Below are 26,121 nucleotides of genomic sequence, written 5' to 3'. Positions count from 1 at the left end.
ATGTCTTGAAAACCTCGAGAGAAGAGTTTCTGAAAGAGAATCGCCACATATTCTCAAGACTTAGGAAAAATGGTACCAAAGACTTCACCCAGATGGTGTAGCACCAGAAAACTTTCATCCCACAATGATGGTAAAGGAAACAGCTGCACAGCCCACAGGACACCATGATGTTAAAAAGGACCAGAGGAAACCCATCCATCACATCAAGTGGGCTTCTCAAAGAGAATTTATGAGAACAGATGGACAAAAAAAGAGGAGGCATAGTATAGTGAATAGATAGCTGGTCATGGAGTCACAAGGATCTTAGCCTCTCAGTGCCCCAAGAAATCCTCTAAGATGATACATTGGGCCCCATATGCTTTGATAGCTGGATCTGGATCCAGAAAGACAGAAATAGCCTCAGGTACTTACTAACTGTGAGACCTGGAGCTGTCAAGTCTTTAACCTCTTTCTGCCTCAGTTTCCCCATCCATAAAATGAGGATAATAATAGCACCAACCTCCCACATTTGATGGCAGGATGAAATGAGTTAATATTTGTAAAGTTCTTTGCAAGTCTTGAAACAATATCTAAATGCTGGTTTTTCTTTTTTTCCTCCTAGGACCTCCCTCCACAGAGGTCCACTCAAGGTTCAAATCCAAATGCAAGGAACCCAAACTTACCTGAATGAAAATCCCTTCTGCAGGTGGTCAGCCTTTGTTTGTTAAATGGAGGATCCATCAGTTCCCAAGACAGCTTATTCTGCACTTAAACAGTTCTGATTGTCCAAGTTTTTCCTTAAAGTAAACCTACATCAGCCACTTTCCATTTTCTGCCCCTTGCTCCCAGGTCTCCGAGGTCTTGTTCATTCATTTTTGGATTTGAACATTGACTGGACCTCTATAGATGGATTTTTCTAGAGCTGAGATTTGAACCCATACCCAATGATCTTTCCAGTCACCAAGCTACCTTAAGAAGCCAGGCTGTGGGGACCAAAGAAATCCATCACCTTTGTGGCCAAGTATACATTGATGAAGCTCCCTGAACTTGGTCCATCCTCTGATGACAGAGACATAATCTACCTCCACCCCCACTCCCCAAGCTAGACCTAAAATCTTTCCAGTCAAATAGAACCGTTGAGAGTCTGCGCTGTGCTGGCATAGCCTTGGAGACCCCAGATTCTTCACTTGATGTTGGAGGACTACAGCTAAGCAAAGACATAATGCTTAGAAAGGCAGGTTAAATTCCCTGGCTTACTTATTTATCCCTGCAGAGGACATCCCCATTCCCATCTCTGAACCTTTGTATGGGCCATGTCCCAGGCCTAAGGTACAATTTATTCTCACCTCTGCCCTGTGTAATTTCTAGCTCCCAGCGATGCTCTACTCACATGCCAGCTTCTAAAGAAAATCTTTCCAGAGCCCCACCCACCCACCCAAGGCTAGTGCTCTCCTCCTGAAAGTTACTTTAGGTGTATTTTGAATCTGATTTTTCTATACACATTAGAGTATAAGCTCCCTGAGGGTTTGTTCCTTGCACCTCCTTCAAAGTGCCCTTCAGGTGGCATCTCCTACAGAATACCTCTCCCCCTTATCACTCTGCTCTTTGCCATACATTCCCAAGGTTTCATGTAGACCTTATTCTTTCTTGGATCTTCAGGGCTCCCGAACCCTCACCTCAGTACATGGGAACATAGGCTTCTTGAGCCCAGGTTAGCTTTGTCCTTTGTCTTTGTGATAACAGCTCATTGTGGATGCTCCCAGGAAATGGTTGTTGATTTGAATCAATGGTGTGTATTTCCACTTGATAAAGAAATACAAACATTCTTCTGGACTATTGAATGGATGAAACCACAGGCCTAGAGAAGTATCATCTCAAGAGACTAAAACTCTAGAATCATAGCTTCTTATTGTGGAGTGAAGAAACTGAAACCAGGAGAGGGGAAGGAACTTACCCAAGATCCCATAGGGCAGTACTGGGATGGCCAGAGCCAGGACCCAGGCTCCTGATGCCCAGGAGAAGGGAGGATATGGGAGAGAAGAGGGACCTTGGGCCATCACTAAGCCCAAAGGTACCCAGCAACCTTGGGAGGGAAAAAGCCAGAAAAATTCTTCCCTTCCTCAACCATCACCACCAAGACCATCCAACTCTCACCTTCCCTGCCCCTACCAGGTGCCAATGAAAACAGGAACCTGTGGCTTTGGTTTCCACCAGATGTGGGGCAAGGCACCTGAGTTTTAATGCAAGGCCTTCTGTGGCCAAGGGAAGGGGAGAGTCACTGCCCTGTATCCAATTCTCCTCCCCCCTCCCCAATTCCAGGTGATAAATAGCCAGCCTCAGCTCTAAGTACATCCCCAGATTGCCAGTCTCTGCTCTCTGACTCTCTTGGTCTTGAGGCCCAAAGCCAGACATGGCACACTGGCTGTTCCTGCTCTTGGCTGCCCTCCCTGCCTTGGGGCAGAATACCCCAAAACCACAGAACATGATTCCTGGATGCCCAGACGTTGTACCCAGGTCTGAGTGGAGGGCCCTTCCCTCTCGGTGCCTGAGGCCTCTGAACCTGCCTGTGGAGTACGTGCTGGTGTCTCACACAGCTGGCAACCCCTGCTTTTCACCCTCAGAATGCGAACAGCGGATGAGAGCCATCCAAAATGACCATGTCCAGATACAGGGCTATTGTGACATCGTCTACAAGTGAGCATCCTTAAACAGTGACTGGGCGCAAGGCAGGGACCCAAACAAGCCCCAGTCTAGGGTTGAGGTGCAGGAGAGAGGAACAGTTTGAGGCCGGGAAAGCCCTGGGCTGGCAGGGGGGCAGAACATTCCAGCTGTGGGGGAGTTCTTAGTCTGAGGGGGGATATAGCACAATGGTAGGAGTAATCCTGCTCTAAGTGGGGGAGAGCACAATGTTGGGGAGAAAGAGCCTAGCTGTGGTGGAGCCCTGGACCAGAGGGTTATTGGTTGGATGGGAGGAGTGCCACTGATCTGAAAGGAGAAACATCTCAGTTGTGGGGGAGGCCCTGGGGTCTAAGAAGGAACATGTCCCAGTGTGATCTGAGAGTAACATGGTATCTGTGGAGTTAGCCCTTGGTGTAAGGTGATGGAGCATGCTTCTTTTGAAGTGGAACACAGCACAGTGGTTGGGGAATTCCTGGTCTGAGGGGGAAGATACCCAGTTCTAAGTAGCCTTTTGCTCCAAGGGGGGAGACAGGCTCTCATGAGTTAGAATTTTGAGTGCCAGGGAGCCCAGAACATTGGGCTGGGGAAGAAAGGGCAAAGAAGCCCTCAGTGATAGCTTAATCCATCCTCTCTGCCTCCAGCTTCTTAATTGGGGAAGATGGGCTTGTCTATGAGGGACGAGGGTGGTCCACCCAGGGAGCCCATGCAGACCCTATATTGAACCCCACCTCCCTGGGCATCAGTTTCATCGGCAACTTCAGAAGTAAGTAACCACAGGAGAGAGGGAGGGTTCCTGGGAAGGTATGGGACTGGGGGCTGGGCTGCCTGAGTCACCAGGAGGGTAGAGCAAAGTGAAAGGCAAGGACATTTAGGTCCTATGGGGCCTTAGGCCTCCCAAGTCCCGGGGCTTATATGGGGTTGAGGATCAGAACCAGACCATCCCGGGGTGTGGCCAGGTTAGAAGCCACAGAACAAGTACGTGGAACTGCAGACCCTGGTGAGGTGGAGGGAGGGGGAAGAAAGGCTAAGGACATGCTGGTAAACCAGGCTATCTCCCTCCCCCAGACCGAGCCCCTGCTCCCCGAGCCCTCCGGGCCCTGCAGAGCCTGCTTCGCTGCGGCACCTTGCTTGGCATTCTCTCCTCTCGATATATAATCAGGGGACAGGAGGAGGTGCCTGGCCTGGAGTTCCCTACAGGCAGGCTCAAAGCTGAGCTGCAGAAACTGCCCCAATACCAGGGGTGAGAGGGCCACTGGATCTTGGGAAACTGCAGCCTCAGTGTCTTCCCTTGCCTCCAGGGCCCATGGCCGTCTGTCTGCCCCTCCCCAGTATCCCAAAATAAAGCTGCCCAGGCCCTAGACGCTGGGGTGTTCTGTGACTCGTGCACTGATTGGGAGGTGGGAGGCACTGGAGATGCCTGGCCCTCTGGGCCCTCTATAAGTCTGAGGACCTCATCACCCTGGGCCTTGGTTTCCTCACTGATCAAGCAAAGACATCAGGTTTCTTCAGCCCCTAGCCCTCTAAGAATGATAGAAGTCACCGCTGTCTGGTGGGAAGAGCCATCTACATGAGCTCTCCGATGGTCAATGGATGAGGGTGGGACCCCAGGGCTCAGTCGCCCCATTTAACATGGGAGAAAACTGAGGCCAGATGCACAAAGATCAGAGGACACCAACTCAGATGGTGAGGAAACTGAGGGAGGCAAAACTGATCAAACCCTTTATTTACATTCTTGGTCCCCTAGCCCCAAACCCCTCTACCACAGACACACGCACACAGGCACACACGCAGGCACATGCACATGCAGGCACACACACACACACACACACACACACACACACACACACACACACACACACACACACACACACACACGCACACTTCCTCAGCCCTCAGGCTCTCTTCCTGGAAGCCAGGGCCGAGCCTCAGAAGTTCTGTCTCCTGTTAGGGGGGTTAAGGGAAAGAATGGAAGCCTAGCCCAGACCCCTCTGGTGGGAGGCAGAGAGGGGCGTCACGTCCTCGTATCCAGTCTATTCATGTACTCCTGCAGGGCTTGCAGGCGGGCATCAATCTCTGACAGGTCAGCGGGCTGCTCCTCAAATGTGTTTTCTGTAAGAAGGAAGAAGAGAGCAGCTAGTTTTGGCCAAGAGCATGGGGATAGGTGGGACTCCTCCTCCAAACTGTTTCTGGGAGGGACCAGGGTGAGCTCCTGGAGGCAGGGTGTCTGTGGGAGGTGGGCAGCATCACTGGTTCTCAGGAAGGAAAAGGGAGGGTTCACCTTTGCCAAAGGTCTGGCCCCGTGAAGTTGGGGTGCTGCTAGCCTGGCGTCTTCTGCGGCCACTGTCTGGCATGGTCATCTGAAGGGGCAAGGCAGTTAGTTAGGAGGGATCTCCAAGCACACGTGACAGGCAACAAACCCCCAGAAGCTCCAGCACTCACTCTACACTCCCAACTGTGCCTCACCCCCAAACCAGACATCAGGGGAAGGTCTCAGAGCATCCACTGTACACTGAGTCATTCTGAGGATTCCTTCCCTGCTCCTCTACTCTGCCCAAACTACACCAGGACCAGCTGCAGCAGAGCCAGAGCTGGGTGGTCTGCCTAAGTCCCCCCAATACCCACCTCTCCTGAGCCATTCCAGGAGGAGGGGCTCAGGGGCTTCCGAAGTCTGGGCTGCCTGCGAAGACTGAGAAAAGCAACCAGTGCGGCAAGCTGGGGTGGAGGGCTGGGGGCTTGAAGGCTCCCCCCACCCAGTGCCTTGGGCTCAGTGGTTTTCAAAGCTCCCAGGCAATTTCTCTTGGGGTAACCCCCCCCCGCCCCCTGCTCCCCACACCATCTCTCTCCCATCCTCTACTACCTTACCCTCGGGAAGATGGGTTGGTGAAACCCTCAAACTCACTGGCCGAGCTTAGCGATGAGTGACGGCTCCGAAAACTCTCCACTGGGTCAGGGAAGAAGAAAAGGAAAGGTCAGGCCCCTGATGGAGGGCTGAAAGAGGCCCTGGCCCCTCCAGGACCCAGCCTCCAACCTCCCATATCCTGCATAGCTCCTGGGCCCCAGGAGCTCTGAACCAGGTCACCACCAGGCTCCGGGTCCTGGGCTTCCTTATCCCATCCCCCCCACTCCTCCCCTCCCAGAGCCAGGATTCCTTCCTCTTCCCTCCCCATACCAGTAAGAGCAGGGTCTCCTGGGACCACCATCAGGACCCCCTCCCTTTCTCCCTGGGGACACATATCACGTCCCTTACCAGAGGAGCTTCGTGTCCGACCCCGGGGGGCCCCTTCCTCTCTTGAGACTGTGCATGGGCCACGGACCCGGCTTCGACCCCAGCTCCCCGACCCTTCCCCACTCCCCATCCGGTTCCTTTGCTGGCTGAGGGAAGAGGGGGTAAAACTCACTCTAACCCATCGCAGTATTTATCAAGCACCTACTGCATGCAAGGCACAGGGCATCCCAAGACAAACAAAGAAGACTCCACAACCAGGAAATGGATGGCTGAGTAAAAAGCAGCTCATCAGCCAAATGAGAAACAGGGGAATGGCTTCCCAAGGAGGTGGGGTCTGAGCACCAGAGAGAGGCCCAGTGCATCCCACAAAAGGCAGATTCCCAAAGTGATAACAGTGACCACTCAGCAAAAACTCTGGGAGGGAGGGGCTGCAACTGTCCCCACTGTACAGATGAGGACACTGAGGCAGGCTGGGCAAGTGATTTGCCCAGGGTCACCATGAGGCCAGCACTGTGGCCACGGTGCCACCTAGCTGTTTATGAAATTAGGTTGAAAAGAGACTGAAGCTAGATTGTGGATGCCTCCAAATCCAGGTGGAAGAGCTGGGCCTTTGTCCTGGAAGCCCCAGGGAACCATGGAGGAATATGGAGGTCCCTAGGCAGTGCCATGCTGACCTGCGGCTACTGCTCCTGTCTCCCCTAGGTCTGCAAGGTCCAGGAGAGGGGTGGGATAAAAGCTGCAAAGGCCAGCCCCAATGCAAGCCCGTGGGGCCCACCCAGTGGAACACACTGTGAACAAGACCAAGTAGGCAGCTAGAATCCCCAGATGCACCCCTCCTCCCGCCTGGTCCATCTAGGGAGGCAGGGACACTCACCTCTTCATCTTCAGCTCCCTCTGCTTCCGCTCTTTGGCCTTCACGAAGGCAGTGGGGTCAAAGCGGGGTGCCCGGACACCTGGGAACCGATAGCAAAGGTAGAGAAGGGTTGGCTGTCCTACCCTTCCAGCTCATCCAAGGGACCGGCAGAGCCAGAGATCCCCCCATGGAAATGGGGCTGGCAACGAACCTGTTGGGGAGGGGGAGGGCCTCGATGACCCACGGCCTCGGTTACTCTCCTGAGACGAGGATCGGGTGGGCCTTCGGCCCCAGGATGGGTTCCTCTCCTGTGACACTGTGCGCCGCTGGTCCTTCCGAGGCTGGGGTGACTGTGCTGAAGATGGGGTTTGCCTCCTGGGGAGACAGGCCCCAACACCGCTAGGTCTCACCACTACATCCTGCAGCCCCATTCTCCTCCCCTGAGCCCTTCCCCCAATGTCCCCAGAACAGCCTGCTCACCCCCGCTTGTACTGGGCCAGTTCACTGGACAGGTACTTCAGCCGGGCACGAAGGCTCCGCTCTGATGATTTGACCTCTTCCAGCTTGGGCCAGAGGGAGAGGAAGGACAAAAGGCTTGAAGGTCTCACCCTAACCCCTTTCCTAGCTCTCCTTTAGCTTCAGCCACTGGGTGAGCGCTGGGATCTACATCTTCTTCCTCCTGTCCTCCTCCCTCTCCCCTCCTTAACCCCTCCGTCCTCTCTCTCCCCCCTCCATCCCTTCTCCCTCCATCCTTTCCCTCCCCCCTCTATCCTCTCCCTCTTCATCCTGTCACCCCTCCCTCCTCTCTCACCTCCCTCCTCCCCATCCCCCCTCCTTTCTCTCCTTCCTCTCCCCTCCCTCCACTCCCTTTCCCCTTTCCCCCTCTCCCCTCTCTATCCCCTCTCCCTCCTCTCTCTCTCCCCTTCTGCCTCCCTCTTCTCCCTTCCCCTCTCCCCCCTCCCCTTCCGCACACCTCCTGGGTCAGTCGCCGGCACTCGTGGCTCCGCCGTCCAGCGGTCCGGTGCTGCTTGGCACGCTCTCTCTTTAGCTCTTCTTCAAGACTGGCCACCATGGCCTTGAGCACAGCCACCTCCCGGTGAGTGGGGGCCCGGCCACCTGCCTCCTCTCGGGCCCGGTCCAAAGCTTCCTCCAGCTCCCTCTTCTCATTTACTGCCCGGCTCAGCCTGAGAGGAGAAGGCCGGGCCACCACCATACTGATCCCCCTCCAAGGTTAACCCCTAGCCCAGGCCAGGTCTCAGGGCCCTGAAAGACTGCATGGCTCAGGGTGCAGGTGATCTTAGCTCCCTAGCCAGATAGGGAGCTCCTTTGTCACTGCCTGCCCCCAGGTACCACCCAGAGTGCCCCTCAGGCATCCTCTAGACCACACTGGCTGAGACTCAGTCCCAGTGAACCAAGAAACTCACTGCTCCCGAAGGTGGCGTATTTCGGCATCCCGCCCATCCCGGGATCGAAGTTCTGCCAGTTCCTCCTTCAGGGACCGAATGATGCCCTGCAGAACCACGGGGTCCGGCTTTCCCTGGTACGGGAGAGGCAGCGGGTAGTGGATCCTGACAAAGAGTACCATCTCAGATTTGGGCGGGTTCTGGAGACCTAACGACCAGCCCCTCAGGCCTAGTGGCCACTAACCCTCTGAACCCCAGCCCTGAGATATCACAAGAACAAGAACTGACATTTCTATGGCATTTTAAGGTTTGCAATGGGGTTCATATAAATGATCTTACCCTAACTCTGAGGATTTATCATCACTTTTTAAGGTCAAGGGAACTGAGGTTCAAAGAGAGCCATAGATCTGGAGGTGGGAGAAACTTTGGAGGCCACCAAGTGCAATGTCCTCATTTTAAAAGTGAGGAAACTGAGGCACAGAAAAGGTGAGTCCAAATCCAGTATCCTATCCATTACAAGACCCCAGAGTGGCAGACTCCTAGGCCATGAGCCACAGGCCTTCTCAAGCCACAAATCCCTTAGCTCTAGAAACCCCTCAGAACCATAGGCACTGGAAATTGAGCTGTAGGGGGATCTGGCTGCCCCCTCACCTGTCAAACTCAACTGAGTAGATCAGGATCAGGTAACGCTTTGAGTTGAGCTGGGCGGAGCGGGGGGCCGAGGGGCCAGGCCGTGGCCCCACCTTGCGGTTCCGAAGGGCTTCCAGGTCCGTGTAGGTCAGCAGGTCCAGGGTGACGGACTCACTACTCTGCGAGGGAGAGGAGAGCCCATGAGGCATGTCACAGACATTGGACCAGCCCAACCTCACCCAATCCCCACCACACGCTAATGAGGGGAGAGCTGGGATGGTCCGCCTTGTGAGTATGCATGTACAAATGTCAGCATAGGGGGGCCCCCAGCTACATCAGGGCCCAACTCCTCTTGATCCTCGCCCAGGTACCAGGCAACGATAACCCAGGACATGGCCCTCACCTGCATGAGTGCTGACTCCAGCATGCTGCAGAAGATGCTGAATTGTTTGAAATTCCCCGTCTTGTGGGTCAGATCTTCGATGACTACAAGAGAGAGGAGAAATCTCTGGTCTCCAGGGGAGAGCCTGGGGATCCACAGCATATTAGAGCTCCAAAGACAGAAAGATCTTCAGCCACACACAACACATCAGAATTGAGAAGGGCTTTAGAACACAGAACAGAGCACAAAGGGACCATGGGGCCCACTGAAGCTGCAGGAAGGAAAGGAACTTGCTCACGGTTACCCAGTGGGTCTGGAAAAGAAATGAAGCTCCCAGAATTCAATCACAAGCTCTTCTCAGACCTCTCCTCCCCGCCACGATCTACCCTGGGTTCAGAGAGACCTTCTCCTAGAAGACTGCCACCCTCTCCACCGCCACCAGGCACTCACAGGCAGCATCGAACTCGCCACGCCACTGGTCAGTGGTCATTCTGTCCTCCACCTCGAGCTCCAGAACCTCCCCATTGACAGCCAAGCGCACCACGTGCTCCACCCCCCGGAAAGTATAGTCCACCTGCATCCCAACTGTCTGATCCATGCTGAACCTACCTGGCAAACAAGCAAAGGCAAGAGAAGTGTCATGGGAATGTTAAGAGGGAGACTGCCCAAGAACAGGCCATGGGATATCAGAGCTGGGAGGGGTCTTAGAACAGGGAAGGTCAGAGCTGAGAGGGCCCTTAGAAAAGGGAAGGTCAGAGCTGGGAGGTGACTTAGAACAGGGAAGGTCAGGGCTGGGAGGGGCCTTAGAACAGGGGATGTCAGGGCTGGGAGGACCTTAGAAGAGAAGATGTAGAGGCTAGAAGAGATTGGGATCAAAGAGCTAAACAGAAGCAGGCAGGGGGCACCAGAGGACAAACAGCATGAGGCCTAAAGTCAGGAACACCCTAATTCAAACCCAGCCTCAAACACTCGCTGTGACCTGGGCCAGTCACTTAGCCTGTTTGTCTCACTTTCCTCATCTGTAAAATGGGGATAATTATAGTAGCTCCCTCCCAGGGCTGTCCTGAGGATCAGATGAGAAAGTATTTCTAAAGCGCTTTGCAGACCTTAAAGTGCTAGCTGCTATTATTAAATACCGGCTACCCTACTCATCATCATTACTAGCCAAAGCAGAAAGGAGAATTATAACACCAGATGTCAAGACAATGGCATACTTAGAACACAAGGTCAGAACTGGAAGAGAACTGAGATCCCGGGACGTCGGTGAGCTCTCTCTGGGCCTGTTTCCCCATCTGTCCCATCGGAGGGCTGGCCTCGACTGTGCGCTCCCATTCTTCCAGCCCGAGCACTCCCTCTCTGGTGGCCTCTCACCGTCTCCTCTCCCTCTCGCATCCTTCAGTTTTTCTCTTCGTCTTTATCTCTCTCTGTGTTCTCACTACATCACTTTATCTGTCTTTGGGTAGTCCTTCATCTCTTCCTGCGGTATTCCTGTTAATCCCTCCCTCCCCCTTTTTGCTCTGTCCTTTCTTCCCAGGACTGAGTGGGATTTCAGAGGTATTGTGAGCCATCTGATCCAAGGTGGAATGACTGACCTGAGGTCACACAGAGAATGTACCCAGAGGCAGGGAGGAAAAAGCAAGAGACTGAGACACAGAGATATAAGAAACAAAAAGAGACACGGTGGGGAATGGGAAAGAGATGTGAGAGACCTCCCCACTGTCTCCTCTGTTGCTACAACTTTGTGCCATGAGGTTAATAAGAAGAGCTATCACAAACAGATCAAAGATTTGCAGAGTGTTTTACAAATATTAACCCTTATCCTCACAACAACCCAGGAGGTAGGGGCTACTATGATTCCCACTTTACAGAGGAGGATACTGAGGCAGGCAGAAGTGACTTGTTCTAATAAAGTATCTGAGAGGGAATTTGAACTCAAGTCTTCTTGACTCCAAGTTCAGCTCTCTATCTACTGTACTACCCAGCCGACGGTCCATTCTGCATTCCATGCTCCATGGAAGAAATGGAGACCATCTATAAGGAAAAGGACACCTGCTCTACAGAGGCGGGGCGTGATATACCTAAGTATGAGTAAGCTGGGACCTGTTTTACAGAATGAGGCCTTACTACCCAAGCACATGTCTATGAAGTACATGAGCAGGGACTTACTCTAAGTAAACTGGGTCCTTTATAGAAGCAGGAAGGTGACACACATATAACCTATTATAAGTTGGGATCCACTCTGTGGGAAAGAGGACCTACTACAGAACACCTCTATGGTGTACATGGGCACAGACCTATTATAACTAAGTTGGACGTGGGCACAGACCTATTATAAGTAAGTTGGGTCGTACTTTATGGAGGACAGGACCTGCTGTACGGAAGCGGGGTCCTGCTATAAGGAAGAGGGGTCCTGCTGTACGGAAGAGGGGTCCTGCTGTACGGAAGAGGGGTCCTGCTGTACGGAAGAGGGGTCCTGCTATACAGAGGCCACCCCATCACGCCCTGCCCTGGGTCACCCACCCTGCCGACCCCCGGTCACTATCCCAAGCTGCCCAGCCTGAGCACCGGGAGCCCGAGCCTCGGGACCCTGTTGTTCCCTCCCGACCCAGCGCCCCTCACCCCAACACTCCGACCCCCAGTGTCACCCGCCTCCTGGTCCGCCGTTCAACTGCCTCTCGCTGAGCCCCGCCCCGAAGCGACATCCTCCCGCTATTCATTGGCCGAAGTGAGCCAGCTTCTGGAGTGTCATTGGTCACTGCGCCCGTCCATCCAGAGAAACCCTGCCCCCACCGGGCTTGTTTTTCATTGGCGAAGAAGTGCATCATGCCAGATTTCTATTGGTCAAATTAACAACCCGTCTCGCTAAGTTCGGCCTCCTAGGCGGGCCTCTTGAGTGAACCCGGAGGAAGGGAGGAGTTCCGGTAGGCTTTTCCGTCCGTGTCAATTTCGCCTTCGGTTCCTCCCCCTACTTTTCATTGGTCCTAGAGCGTTGCCTTACCGGGCTTCTATTGGTGAGTTTCTCCGCCTATCCCAAGAAATCCCCACCCACCGGGCTCTCTCACTGCGCAGGAGCTGCTGGATCACCGCCCCCCTTTTCCCCGCCCCAACTCTCCCTGAGCCCCACCCTGCAGCCTGCTGTGCTCTCTTCTCATTGGCGGAACAGACTGCCAGTCTGGAGAACCTCTCGTACCCGAAGGTTCTTAGACTGCAGACTCCAGGACCGCCTCCTCTCCTTTGTCTCTCGTTTATTGGCCATGTCTGGTGCCAGTTCAGAACAGGAGCGGGGCGGGGCGGTGGGGAGTGGTGGTATGACGGCGGTATCCAAAATTGGTACCCAGAGCGCTGAAGTGCCAGGCTTGGAGGCTGAGAGCATTACCTCCAGCCTTCCAGCCATTGTTACAGATGGGGAAACTGAGGCCCAAGGAAGCGACTTGCCCAGGGTCACGCAGTAGAGACTGAAAGTTATTCCTAAAGTACTGTTCTACCCCTGGTCACTCCCCCACTCTAGAAGTCCCAGTGGCTCCCTATTGCCTCCAGGATCAAACAGAAAACCCCGGATCCTGCCCTACCTTTCCAGCCTCCTTCTACCATGGGTACTCCCCAGGTACTCTGATATCTAGTAATACTGGCCCAGGTTCCTCCCACGTGGCACTCCTCCCTCCCACCCCTGGACGTTGTCACCGCTTGTCCCTTATGCCTAGAATGGAGCGAGTTCAAATCCAGCCTCGGATACAAACTAGCGCGGCAACCCTGGGCAAGTCACTTGAATCGTTTGCCTCAATTTCCTCATCTGTAAAATGGGGGTGATAATAGCATCTATCCCTCCCAGAGTTGTTGTAAGGAGGGAAAGAGAAAATCATTGTAAAGGGCTTAGCAAAGTTCCTGACAGGTAGTAAGGGTTGTATAAATGTGGCTAAAAACAAAATAAAACCCCACCTCCTGACTTCCTTGGCTTCCTTCAGGTCCCAGGTAAAATCCCACCTTCAATAGGAAACTTTTCCCAATCCTTAATTCTGGTGCCTTCCCTCTGTGGATTATTCCCAATTTTGTAGCATTTTTGCACATTTTGTTGCTGTTGAGTCATTTCAGACTCTTGGTGACTCCGTTTGGGCTTTCCTTGGCAGAGATACAGAAGTGCTTTGCCATTTTCTTTCTCAGCTCATTTGACAGATGAGGAAACTGAGGCAAACAGGGTAAAGTGACTTGCTCAAGGTCACATAGCTAGTAAGTGTCTGAGACTGGATTTGAACTCAGGAAGATAAGTCTTCCTGACTCCAGGCCTATCTCTCTATCCATTGCACCACCTTCCACCTATGGATTTTTTTGGAACCAGATTTTTCTGCCCAGTAGAATGTAAGCATTTTGAGGGCAGAGACTGTTCATATATATTGTTATATTCCCAGTGCTTTCCATGGTGCCTGGTACCACAGTAGGCACTTTATAAATGGTTGTTGGTTGATTTGTTTGATTCGTTGATCCAATATAGTCTTTCCCATTTTAAGAGGGGAAAACTGAGGGGATATACAGGAGGTCACACCATCTCTATGACTCCCAGTTCTGTATATCAGTCCTAATCTCCTTGTCTGAGCTAGAACAGCCTGGCATCTCCAAATTGCCTTCCGGATACCTTGAACTGGCTGTCCCAAAGAATCTCTCACACCCAGCATATCCAAAACCAGGAAATCTTATCTTTTCCTTCCAAAACCTCCTCTTTTTCCCAATCATCCTTCCCAGTCACTAGGCTCACCTCAGTATCCTGACCTCTGCTCCTCACTCATACTCTCCCCTCCTCATCACCCAGTCTGTTACCTTTTCACATGTGCCTTCAAAGGTCTCTCATTTATGCCCCCTTCTCTAGTCCAACACTGAAATCACCCTGGCAGGACCCCATTACCTCCTATCTGAACCGATTGCGGAAGCCAGAGGTCATCTCCCAACCTCAAGCCCCTCTCCTCTCCGAGATAAAAGACAATCTCCTTCCCCCAGTGATGCAGAAAAGATCTATCCCCACCCCAGACACTGCCAAGATCTGCAGTTTGAAAAACATAGGTCTGTCCACAAACTTGGGGCTCCCAGTCACCTGCAGGATCAAATATCAAATCCTCTGGAGTCCAAAGCCCTTCTCCCACAATCCGGCCCTTCCTTCCCTTTCCTCTTTCTCATTCTTCACTCCCTTCCATGTACTCCATACTATACTTCCATGCTGATTCTTGAAAACAGACACACCATCCCCCAAACTCCATATCTATTCACTATCTGTCTCTTTGGTCCAAAATACACTGCCCCTTCACCTTTACCTCTGAGATTCCCCAGCTTCCTTCAAGTCAGTTCAAATGGCAGTGTCTTCAGCAAACTTTTGTCCCCTCTACTTCCCACCCAGCACCTTTCCTCTGGATCACCTTCCATTTACACCTGTATGTCCAGGTATTACCTTCTCTATTGGAACGTGAGCTGCCTGATTGCAGTGGCTGAGGTTTTGTAGCCCAGGCATCCAACAATGCTTGTTGACTGCCAGACTAATAGCCCAGTGCAGCTGGCCCTGAAGTCCTGGCTTTTCTTGACTCTAAGACCAGGAGGGCTTTTCCCACTCCAATTCAAGGCTCTTTCTACCTCAATCCAAAGGGAGGCTCCCTGTGCTCCCAGAATACAGAGATGACCAGTCTCCCTAGTGTGGATAGAGAGGTCCTCTTCCTCCAGACCTACTGATTAAGGCCAGACTGGGGGAAAATATATTTGAAGAATCCTAGAGGTGAAATCCACCTGGGAATCTGGTCCCAACTCTACCCCTGACTTGCTCTATGACCAGGTGGCCCTATCCTCTCTCTCTGGGGCTTATTTCCTGCTGTACCAAATGAGGTTGGATTAGCTATGATGCCTAAGGTTCTAAGACACCCAGTCAGTTTGCGATTATGTAGTACACAGCCCCCAAACTATCCCTGTTTTCCCAGGTTGGGTCCCAGCTGCTAAGCTGAGTTCTAGGGGTCAGCCTGCATGCAGGTTCTGTGTTCAGCAATGAGTTTCTCATTCACAACCATCAGTAGACACAGTGAGCTCCTAGCAAAGGCAACAAGTAAGGTAGTAAGGTGACAGAGTTAAGAACAGCTGCTATAAACATCTCCCACCATATACCTGGGTACATTGTCCCATCAACGGGCTCACAGTCTCCATGGGGGAGGAGCAAGCTCAGTTTCAGGGCACATGATGGTTAGTGAGGCACGGATGGGTGACGAAGGTGAATCACGGCTCTGGGACCAAATGGCCTGGACAACCTTTCTTTCTGCATCAGGTCTTTTGGGTGGGTTTGTAGGGTCCTCTCCGCTCCACAGCCTGATTCTAAATTGCCAAAGAATGCAGCTCTGGATACTGCTTCATTCTTTGGACAGCCATTCCTCCATGTCCTGGTCTGTCTGGAGTGCATGTCTCTGCTCCCTCCATTGTGTCTAAAATGCTTTTCAAGTCAATGATTTCTTGAATTCCTGGATGGGGTGCCTCCCTCTGAGTCAGTAGCCTCAAGATATCAGATAGTTTGGGGGGACAGAGAGACAGAGACAGAGAGAAGAAGAAGGAGGAGAAAGAGGAGGAGGAGGGAAGGCAGGGGAGGGGAGGGGAGGGGAGGGGAGGGCAGGGGAGGGGAGAGGAGAGAGGAGAGAGATCCCTTCCTCTCTCCTTGGAAGGATGTCTGTCTTTCTCCATCTGTGTCTCTCTGTTTCTCAGTCTCTCTTTCTGTCTCTGTGTCTCTGTGTTTCTTTCTCTCTCTCTGTCTCTAACTGTGTCTCCATCTCTCTGTCTCTATCTATCCTCTGTCTCTGTCTTTCTCTCTGAGTGTCTCACTCTGTCCATCTCTCTCCACTTCTCTCTATCTTTGTTCTTCTGTCTCTTTTTCTCCCTTTGTCTCTCTCTGGGTCTCTCCATCTGTCTCTGTTTCTCTCTGTCTTGTTTTCTCTGCCTCATTCTGTATCTGTCTATAATTCTCTCTCCAGCTCTCTTCATCTTTGTCTTCCTCTTTGACTCTCTCTCCTGTCTCTCTCCATCTTTGTATCTCTCTGTCTTTGTGCGTCTCTGTCTTCTGTGTCAATGTGTCTCTGTCTCTCTCCGTGTGTGTGTGTGTGTGTGTGTCTCAGTCTCCTCCTCCCCCCCCTCCCCTTTTTGTGGGATTTACCAAATTTAAAGTCCTCCAGGGGTGTGGCTAATTTGTCTATTCAGCCAATCACACTGCTTCCTTTAATTCGGTCAGAGAAAGGTGTTGACACATCCGAGCCAGTAAAGGCATCTTTTGCTGTCGGTTTAAAGCCTTGTGATTTTCTTCTGTGTCTCCTGGCGCTCCATCGGCTGACCAGGGGGTGGTGAGCCCTCTCCCACTCGCTCTTCCTCCCTGACCATGATCTAGTAGATGAGGTTCTAGGCTGCCCCAGTTCTGCCCTTCTCTCGCTCTTAGAATCCTGCCCAGAGCTGGTCAAGCAGCTCGCTATTATGAAAAGGGAGACTAATTTGGATCCTGACTGTGCCTGTAGTGACCACACCACTAGTGACAAGTCCCCAATCCCCTTTGAGCCTCAGTTTCCTCTGCTAGAAAACGAACGGGTGTTCTAAGGTGCCTTCCCCCGGTTGGTCTCAGGCTACCTTTGATTACCATCTCACGGCCTCTGGAGTTTTCACTATCGCTTTTCAAGTTCCGGGTCTTCCACCATCTCCCGGCCCCGGTCAACTCGCCAGAGACCCACCTCCCCCATCTTGATCCCGCACCTCCTTGGCTTTCCTCAGGTGTCCATGCCTGGAGGTAGCTAGGTGGACCTGGAGTCATCACATCCAGCCTCAGCCTCTCTCTGTGTGACACGGGACATGGTACAGCTCCTTTACCTAGATTTCCTCATCTGTAAAATGGGGATGATAATCAAAATAGCACCCACCTCCAGGGTTGTTGTGAGGATCAAATGAGGTAATACTTACAAAATACCTGGCACACAGCAGGTGCTAGATTAGTGCTTTTCCCTTTCCCACATGGCTCCTCCCTCCAAGGACACCAATTGCAAATTTGTCTATGTCTTTCTATCCTGGAAAACTTTTGTCCATGTCCTTTAGCAAATGCCCGGCTGAGAGTGTACCTCAGATAAAGAACCTCCCACAACTGGAAATAGCCAGTAGCTTCTGGGGCTGTGCCGGAGAGGTCAGCATCCTTGGGGAGAAGGGAAGGCAATGCATAGTTCTCCCTTCCATTCCCAGTGCCAGTTAGAGAACTTGCCTGCCACTGCCACTGCTCTGCTCTGCCTCCCCTGAGTATTGAGTCACCTCCACAAATGCCTCTTCTCACTGGCCTGTCCCAGAGACACCCACTGGAATGCCCAGAATTGGTGGGATTAATTGGAAGGATCCTTCTTGAGTTACCAAACCACTATAGTCAATCCAAGCTCTAGGAAATCCCCTAAACCCCTCTGGTCACAATCCACCCTGTCCTCTTTCTACTATACTCTACGAAACCTTTCCTCTCTTGTACTGTAAGGAATCCATGGGATCTGAAGGAGAAAATCTGGGGACAGCCAGGTGGTGAAGTATATAGAGGGCTGGGCCTGGAGTCATGAAGACCTGAGTTTAAATCCAGCCTCAGATACTTACTAGCTGGGCAAGTCAATTCATGCTGTTTACCTCAGTTTCCTCCTCTGTCAACTGAGCCAGAGAAGGAAATGGCAAACCACTCCAGTATCTCTGCAAAGAAAACTCCAAATGGGGTCATGAAGAGTCAGGCATGACTAAACAATAGTCATCCAACACATTGCTGTCGATCAGTAACTCAAGTCAGTAAACATGTATTAAGTGCTAGGCACTTTGCTAAGCGCTGGGGACACACACACTCAAAGTCCCTGCCCTCAAGAAACTCATAGTCTATTGGGGGAGAAAGTATGCAAGTAACTACATACAAACAAGCAAATATACAGATAAACTGGAAATAATCAACAGATCAAAGGTACTAGAATTAAGGGAGATAGGGAAAGGCTTCCCGAAGAAGGTGGAGATTTTAGCAGGGACTTGAAGGAAGCCAAGTGGGGGAAGGAAAGGGGGATGGAGATGAGGAGGGAAAGCATTCCAAGCACAGGGGACAGTCAGAGAAAATGGCCAGAGGGGGGGAGATGTGTCATGTGTGAGGAACAAATAGCAAAAAAGGCCAATATTTCTGAATCTCCAAGTACTTGGGAGTAGTTAAGGTATGAGAAGACTGAAAAGTAAGAGGGGGCAAGGATGTGAAGGGCTTTAAACAGCAAACGGCATTTTATGTTTGATCCTGGAGGTAACTGGGAGCAGCCGAGTAAGAAGAGTTACCTGGAAGATCCTGGCTTTGACAGCTGAATGGAGGGCAGACTAGAGGAGGCAGAGCCTTGTGGCAGGCAGACCCACCAGCAGCTACTGCAGTGATCCAAGGGGGAGGTGATGAGAGCCTGGGCCAGGCTGGGGGCAGTGGCAGAGGAGAGAAGGATTGTCAAAATCAACAGACCCTGGCAACTGATTGGACCTGGGGGCAGCTTGGCTGAGAGAGAATGAAGAGACCAAGTGGATACCTAGGTTGTGAGCCTGGTGACCTGGAGGATGGTGGTGCCATCTGTAATAAAAGAGAAAGTGAGGAAGGTTGGCAGGAGGGGGAAAGAGAAGGAGTTCGGGTTGGGATATGTTGAGTTTTAGACATCTAAGGGACTTCCATTTCCAGATGCATCTAGACAGTTGGAGATGCAAGACTGGAGGTCAGCAGGGAGGTGAGGACTGCCTAAGTGGTTTTAAGAATCAGCATAGAGATGGTAGTTGAATCTATGGGAACTAATGAGATCACCAAGTGAAACAGTGTAGAGGGAGAAGAGAAAAAGGCCTTCTTGGATACCCACAGTAAGTGACCTATAGTCTGGATGGAGATTCAGCAAGATTGAGAAGGAGCAGGAAGAGGTCAGAGGAGAATGTGCACAGAACCATGTCCTGCCAACTACAGAGAAGACAGTGTCAAGGAGGGGAGCATGACCAACAGTGTCAGAGGGTGTAGAGAGGCAAGGAGGGATGAGGTGTGAGAAAAGGCCATCCGATCTGGCACTTCAGAGAGGGCAGTTTCATTTGAGAGATGAGATCTGATGACAGAACAGATTGAGGGCAAAGCAAGTGGAACACAGCCTTTGCAGGGAGTTCAGCCACCCAGGGCAAAGGAGATGTAGGATGACAGCAGGAAGGGATGGGACAAGGGAAGGTTTTTTCAGGATGGGGACACTGAGGACATGGGAAATCCTGCCTACATGTTCTTAAAGAAGTAGAGATTGAAAATTAGTGAGAGAGTGTGGGAGATAGAAGAGATAGTCTCCTGGAGAAGATAAGTTGGGATCACTTGTGCAGGGAGAGGGACTAGCTTTGGCCAGAAGGAGGTTCACACAATTTTGTGAGATAGGAGTGAGGCAGGAGCTGGTGGTAGGAAGCATCTGAATGATCTAAGGGGAGGAGGAAGGAATAATTCAGAACTCCAGGTGGTTGGTCTCCATTTTTTTTTTCAGTAAAATATGAGGCTCTCAGCCTAGAAGGTGGAGGGAGGAGAAGTCATGAAAGGTTTGAGGAGGGATATGAAGATTTAGGAGAGCAGCTGTGGACAGGTGGGTAGGGAGGTGATAAAGGAGGTATAGAAAGATCGTCTTGCAGCAGTAAGGACCTAGCTGAGGTGATTAGTTGTTGTTCAGTCATTTTGGTCATGTTGAACTATCCGTGACTCCATTTTGAGTTTTCTTAGCAAAGATACTGGAGTGGTTTGCATTTCCTTCTCCAACTCATTTACAGATCAGGAAACTGAGGCAAACAGGGTTAAGTGACTTGCTCAAGGTCACACAGCTAGTAAGTGTCTGAGGCCAAATTTAAACTCAGAGTCTCCCTAACTCCAGGCCCAGCACTCTACCCATCTGGCCACCCATTTCTTACATAGTATGTATTTAATAAATGCTTATTGATTGAATGAGTGGGACTCCCTCCAAGGCTCTTTGTTTCTTCTTTCCTCTTGAAATCCTCAGCACACAGAACCAAGAACTCCTCTCAGCCACATCGAGACCTTCCCTGTGGGACCATCACTCTATAGCCATCTCTCTTTTACAGTTCATTTCATACAGTCTAGACCTTTGTGGCTGACCTCTCTGGACCTTCTGGTCCCTCCCTCCTCTTCGGTAAATTCAGTACTGGTTCAGAGTCTTATTTTCTACTCCAATCCCTGCCTTCCTCTCCTCAGCCTTCTTAACTCCCACGAATTAACTGTCTCCAGTCTGCCTCAACCACACACAGGAATGTTCACACCTTAGACATCTCCCCAACCCAGATCAACAGACTTTTGCCCATGTCCCACACAACTGCCCTAGATCTCAAATTCCTGCACCCTCTGAAATCCTTCCCTAACTCTCCAGTCAACAGCAAACTCACCCACAGAGCCAGATCCCATAGAACACTTTATTCTAACCTCTCTGATATAATTATCCTGTCTTAATTGTCTTATGGTGATCAGCATGGATGAACAGTAGGGAGAACTTGGAGTCAGAAAGATCTGAGCTGGGCTTCAGACCCTGACACTTGCTGTGTGACCCTGGCCAAGTCCTATAACCTCTCTGAGCCTGAGGTGACTTTAAGCCATATAAATCACTAGGCTATCCTCTCCAGAACTGCCAAAATGATTTTCCTGAAGTGTAGGGTCTCTCTAAGTCACTCAGTTACTCCATAAACTCCTCTCATTGCTAGGATCAAGTATAAATCCCTCTGTTTGTTATGCAGAGGCCCCAAATTCTCTTTCCATCTTTATTATGAATTTCATCCCTTTCACACTGTATTCTTGTTCAGTCAGTTTCAGTCATGTCTGACTTTTCATGACTCCATTTAGGATTTCCTTGGATTAGGATACCGGAGTGGTTTGCCGTTTCCTTCTCCAGCTCATTTTATAGATGAAGAAACTGAGGCAAACAGTTAAGTGACCTATCCAGGATCACTCAGCCAGTAAGTGTCTGGGGTCAGATTTGAACTCTGAGAGATGAGCTTTACTGCTATCCGAGAGCTCTATGCACTATGGCGCCACCTAGTGCCCTCACGGTGTATATAATCCAGCTAAATTGTCCTCGTTACTGTTTCTCATACAAGACACCCTGTGATACTGTGTGGTCTTGCCCTGAGGGTCTCCCATGCTGGGATGCCCTCCCTCCTCACTTCTGCCTCTTGAATCCCTTTTCCACTTTGGCGCTAGCATACCCAGGACACTGAACCATGTTCAGCACATAGCAAAGACACACTGAATAAATCTGCTCAGCAAGTGGTTCATTGCTTGTTTGATCGACTCCAAGACTTCACCACCTTGTTACAGAAGAAGGGTGGTTGCCTGCAGGGGAAGGGCTTCTCACACCATAGGAAAGATCCTTGACAGCTCTCTGTGTTGGTGCTTCATACCAACTACTTTATACTTCACAAGGCAAGGATGTTGTTGTGTCTCTTTTCTCGATGTTCAGGACTGCCTTTATTGGAGACTTAGTAAATATTTATTAAATGGAATTAATTCAGTTCTATGATTTTAACATTGCCTTCAGTCCCCAAAGAAGGGCTGTTCCTTCTTCGAGGGACAAAATGGAACTCAGGAATTAGAGTCTATCTCTTTCCTTTTCCCCGTCCCTGATTTTGGACCACCAGATTGGCACCAGGATGGTCCCCAGACATGGGCTTGATGAAGTGACCTCCCTGAGTTGAAGCCTTGCCCCCACTCTCCCCCACTCCCTGCAGAGATCCATCTGGGTGGGCTCAAGCAAGGGAGGGAGGAGAGAGTGGAGCAGAAAAGCCCCTGGAGGATTCTGAAGATAGAAAAGAGGACTCAGGTGTCCATATTTTCAGCCCCCTCCCCTCCTTGTGGTTTCATGCAAGAGGATGAGTTGGTGCTATAAGGAACAAGATGGGCCAATGACTGCCCCCCTCTTCAAGGCTGAGTTGGGGGCTTAGTCAGTCCCCCAGGACCCAAAGCCTGAAGAGCTGACGATGCGTTGCCATGGTAATGGGCTTGGGGACGTTGTCATGGTAGTAGAGAGAGGTTTAAAAATATCTGAGAGGAGGTGTGTATGTGTGTGTGTGTGTGTGTGTGTGTGTGTGTGTGTGGTGTGCTTTTGAGGATGGATATATTGCGCATCCTCCATGCGACCCATGTGCTTCTTCATGTATGTTTGCGTCACCACGGGTCATTGTATGTGGTTGTCTCCACGAATATCTTCCTGTGTGTAGTTGTGGTTGTGGGTCGTTTGTGTGGCTTGTGTGGCTGAGCATGATGCCGTCTGCCTTGTGGCTGCATGCTAATGTATACTTACGTTATACGGTGGGGGGAGGGCAGTTTGTGTCTCTTTGTATCTCCCGCTTGGTGTGTGACTCTATGTTCTAGTGAAGCCACAAGCATGTGTGCGGGGCTGCCCAGGACTGTGGAGTATATTTATGTAGGCTAATTATTTGTATTTCCACATCTGGGTGACTGTTCTTTTCTGGGTCCATGTGTTGGGTATGTGATTTTAGTGAATTTCTCTATATAACTGTGCCTTCTTCCATCCTTGCCCCCTCTCCCCTGTTGCCGGGACAACCAGCTTCTGTGGTCCCTCCTGGCAGGGGAGAAAAGGAGGCAGATGTGGGACCATCCCCACCCCCATTCCTCCTCAGTCAGAGGGAGGGAATGGTGGCTCTGGGGACAATGGGGGGGAGTAGGGGACAGATGGAGCAGCCGCCCTGACCGCCCCAGCCCGGGGACCATCTGCTCCTGGCCCCATCCTCCATTCTAGGGATGCAGAGAGGTGAGGGATAAGCTCTGTTTCACCCTCAGACTTAGGGATCCCAAAGGGTAGAGGACTATCTTGCCCTCTCACATGAAGGTTTCCTCAGGAAGCTCCATGCCACAACAGGATCTCTAGTCCAAGTGACTCCCAAAAGGAGGAGGTGATGAGGGCTGGAGAGACATTTCCAAATAAGGGCCACACTCTTTCATATGCCTTCTCCCCCTCATTGTTGACCCTGTAATTGTCCTTACCCAGACAGTACAAGACATCTCTGTCTAAAGAGATGGAAAAATAAGGTTCAATGGACCTGGAGTCAGGAAAGACCTGGCCTGAAATCCTGGTTCAGGCAGCAAGTGGATGTGTGACCTTGAATGAGTCACTTTCCTCCTTTGAGGGGGAATAAATAAAATAGGGATCAATAAAAAAATGAATCAGCATATTGGTACTGTCTGCTTTAAAGGGTTATTGGGAGAAAACGTGTTTCACAACTTCAGAAATACTATAGGAACACGAAGCACAATCATCACTGATATTATTTTTTCATGCTGTTAGTATTATTAATTACTATGGTCATATACATGAAACATTTGAAATGTAGGCCGCTTAAATTGAAGACTGGAAGCTGGGAGTCAGAAGATCTATCATTCTAACTCACTGCAGGATCTTAAGGAAGTTGTTTATCCTCTCTGATTCTCAGTTTCCTTATCTGTGAAATGAGGAAAGCTGAATACGATGATTTTTAAATTCTTTTCCATTTCTTTTAGTCTGTAGTTCTATGGCTTCCTATGAGACTTTAAAGAAGTCCCTCCTCCCACACAGTAGGTCTCAATTTCCCCATTTGTAAAATTGGAGGCTAGCCTGCAATCACCTTGATGTTCTGGATCTAGATGTCTTCCTACATGACCCTAAGGGGATAACTTATTACGATTATTATATCATGGGAAAATCACCTGGAATAGAGTCCTAACCACACTCCCTCCTGACTGTCACCTCTGGTAAATTAGTTCATCAGTCTATACCTCAGTTTCCTCATCTGTAAAGTAGAGTAATAATACCTGCCTCATGTAGTTTTGAGGGTATATGTCTGCAACCCAAAAAATGGATTAAAGTATAAACAAAGAGTACTGGATTTAGGAGCAAGGAGGAATCTTGAAAGTTACTAGTTATGACCTTGAATGAATCAGTTAGCTACTCAGTACCTCAGTTTCCAACCCTGGAAAATGGGTAGATAATAAATATGGCTCTCCTGCCTCACAGAATTGCTCTGACATTCAAATGAAAACCTCATTTTTAAAGTTCTTTGTAGTCCCAAATATCTATATAATGCCATTGAATTAAATCTCACCCAAGTATTTATCAAATCTACTGCTCACAAGGCACTGCGCTAGGCACTAAGTATATAAGAACAAAGAAAAAAACCAAAATCTTTCCCTTCAGAAGTTTATAGTATATTGGCAGACATAAGGTATAAGCAGAGAAATAAAAAGAGAATCATTGAGAAATGATCCTTCTTATGCTACTACTCTTACACTTACTAATGAGGATAGGGAAATTTTCCAGAAGGACTGAGCATATGAGCTAAGCCTTGAAAGAAACAAAGGATTTAAAAGGAGAAAGCGAATTCCAGGCCTGTACAATAAAGGCAGGAGATAGGGTGTCAAGGTCAGAGAGTAGCAAATAGCTCAGTTTGACTGGACTGTGAAGTGACTGATGGGAGAGTAAAGGAAAATGACTAGAAGAGAATGGCTGGAACCAAATGGTGAAATTTGCATTTGCATTTGATCCTAGGAGCCATAGAGACACATTAATAGTTCTTGAGCAGGGAAAGGGCATCCAGTTCCTCTGGAATTTAAAGACTTACAATTGAACTCCTGTCTTATAGATGAGGCAAAGACAGGCATTGTGGCAAAAAAAACAGATGAAGTGAATTGCCAGAGATCACAATCGGGAAGTAAGGGGGTTGGGAACCTATTACAGGTCATCTTCTCTATTCATCCCTTCCACATACTCTACCTACCCTTTAGCCATCCTGGCCTGGTTTTTCTTCCTGGAAGCCATGCTCCAACTCCTTTCTCCCAGCCTTTACCCTGGTTGTGTCTGAAAGGCATTCCTTCCTCATCTCCCCGACCCCAATTAGAATCCTTGACTTTTTCTGATGAGGCTCACTTTCGGCTCCACTTTCTACTGAAGGTCTTTCCCTCCTCTGCCTAGGAACTAGTGGCAGCAGGAACTTCTAGCTACCTTCCACCTACTCTGTATACATCTTCCATATACCTTGAGATGGATGTGTGAGTTGTCTTTGCTATTAGAATGTAGCCCCTTGGACTGTTTTTGTTTGGACTTTGTGTCTTCATGGCTTAACACAGTGCCTAGTAAACACTTAATAAATGCTGATTTGCTTGTGATTCTTTTATTGATCCAAGGCAATCCAGCAAGTCTTTATTCAGCACCTACGGTGCGTGTGATACATTGTACCTTGCTCTGGGGATATGGACACGAAGCCAGAAGACAGTCCCTGGGCAACCAAATCTTACATTCTAAAGGGAGAGTGGGGCATAATTTGAGATGGCAGAGAGAACTGACAGCTAAGGGCATCAGGAGGGCTTTGCAACTGTGCTTCAGGACAATTAATGTCATCATCGTGATGTAAGATCCTTGAAGGCAGGGACAGCTTGGATTGTGGATTTGTGATACATCCAAGGCACTCAAATGACTGTTGATGGATTTAAGCATTAAGCAGGAGTTCTTAACTTGAATTCAGGGAACCTCTTTTAACAAAGCCTTCCTGATCAATCTTATGTATTTTAATTTATCCTCTTAAAGGCATTATTCTGAAAAGGGGTCTATAGTATGAAGAAACTGTCTACCAAGGAAGATCAGCACTTTCCCTACAGTTTAATCTTAAAGACCTGCCGAGAGCATTTAGAGATTAAATGACCTACTTGTCCAGGGCCACACAACCAGTCTGTAACTGAGGTGGGATTTGAAGCCTATGTCTTTCTAGTTCTGAGGCCAGCTCTCTGTCTACTCACTCCTTATGGTCACTAAATCAATACAGAAATGGAAGTTATTATTGCTGTCCTTAATGAGGCTGAAGTTATAATAATAATGATAAAGATAGAAACGACTAACTGATATAAGGCTTTAAAGTTCGCAAGCCCTTTTCTGTCTCGTTTGATCCTCACTGCAAC

The 26,121-nt window shown here is 50.1% G+C and overlaps 2 protein-coding genes across 9 annotated transcripts; one reads left to right on the top strand and one right to left on the bottom strand.

Annotated features, from left to right (window-relative positions):
- The first annotated feature begins 2,275 nt into the window (after positions 1 to 2,275).
- On the top strand, positions 2,276 to 4,018 carry PGLYRP1 (peptidoglycan recognition protein 1). Its single transcript, XM_072608056.1, has 3 exons — positions 2,276 to 2,673; positions 3,300 to 3,421; positions 3,724 to 4,018. Exons 1-3 carry the CDS (start codon positions 2,390 to 2,392, stop codon positions 3,900 to 3,902), a joined length of 585 nt encoding a protein of 194 aa, XP_072464157.1. The 5' UTR covers positions 2,276 to 2,389; the 3' UTR covers positions 3,903 to 4,018.
- Positions 4,019 to 4,351: 333 nt separating this feature from the next.
- Positions 4,352 to 11,899, bottom strand: CCDC61 (coiled-coil domain containing 61). 8 transcript variants are annotated; one of them, XM_072608048.1, is made up of 14 exons: positions 11,802 to 11,899; positions 9,603 to 9,757; positions 9,174 to 9,256; positions 8,792 to 8,949; positions 8,162 to 8,305; positions 7,711 to 7,921; positions 7,218 to 7,300; positions 6,949 to 7,112; positions 6,759 to 6,837; positions 5,906 to 6,030; positions 5,521 to 5,599; positions 5,281 to 5,344; positions 4,937 to 5,015; positions 4,352 to 4,767 (listed from the first exon to the last, which is right to left on the bottom strand). In XM_072608048.1, the coding sequence occupies exons 1-14, from the start codon at positions 11,867 to 11,869 to the stop codon at positions 4,670 to 4,672; spliced, it is 1,590 nt and encodes a 529-aa protein (XP_072464149.1). In that variant the 5' UTR covers positions 11,870 to 11,899; the 3' UTR covers positions 4,352 to 4,669. The 8 variants fall into 8 exon arrangements, with proteins under 8 accessions (XP_072464149.1, XP_072464148.1, XP_072464150.1 ...); XM_072608047.1 differs by having other exon boundaries at positions 11,772 to 11,858; XM_072608049.1 differs by having other exon boundaries at positions 9,603 to 9,761; positions 11,772 to 11,844.
- Between the last annotated feature and the right edge of the window lie 14,222 nt (positions 11,900 to 26,121).

Source organism: Notamacropus eugenii, chromosome 5, assembly GCF_028372415.1.
Source record: "Notamacropus eugenii isolate mMacEug1 chromosome 5, mMacEug1.pri_v2, whole genome shotgun sequence".
NCBI lineage: Eukaryota > Metazoa > Chordata > Mammalia > Diprotodontia > Macropodidae > Notamacropus > Notamacropus eugenii.
This window is presented reverse-complemented; position numbering and strand designations above follow the sequence as displayed.

Excerpts from the sequence above, each read along its gene's own strand:
- CCDC61 (XM_072608047.1), bottom strand. The coding sequence starts at position 11,854 with ATGTCGCTTCGGGGCGGGGCTCAGCGAGAGGCAGTTGAACGGCGGACC. Across the intron at positions 7,301-7,710 it reads GCCGGCGACTGACCCAGGAG|CTGGAAGAGGTCAAATCATC; the intron begins GTGTGCGGAAGG and ends CTCTGGCCCAAG. Across the intron at positions 5,600-5,905 it reads TCGGACACGAAGCTCCTCTG|TGGAGAGTTTTCGGAGCCGT; the intron begins GTAAGGGACGTG and ends TCCCTGACCCAG.
- PGLYRP1 (XM_072608056.1), top strand. The coding sequence starts at position 2,390 with ATGGCACACTGGCTGTTCCTGCTCTTGGCTGCCCTCCCTGCCTTGGGG. Across the intron at positions 2,674-3,299 it reads TATTGTGACATCGTCTACAA|CTTCTTAATTGGGGAAGATG; the intron begins GTGAGCATCCTT and ends CTCTGCCTCCAG. Across the intron at positions 3,422-3,723 it reads TTTCATCGGCAACTTCAGAA|ACCGAGCCCCTGCTCCCCGA; the intron begins GTAAGTAACCAC and ends TCCCTCCCCCAG.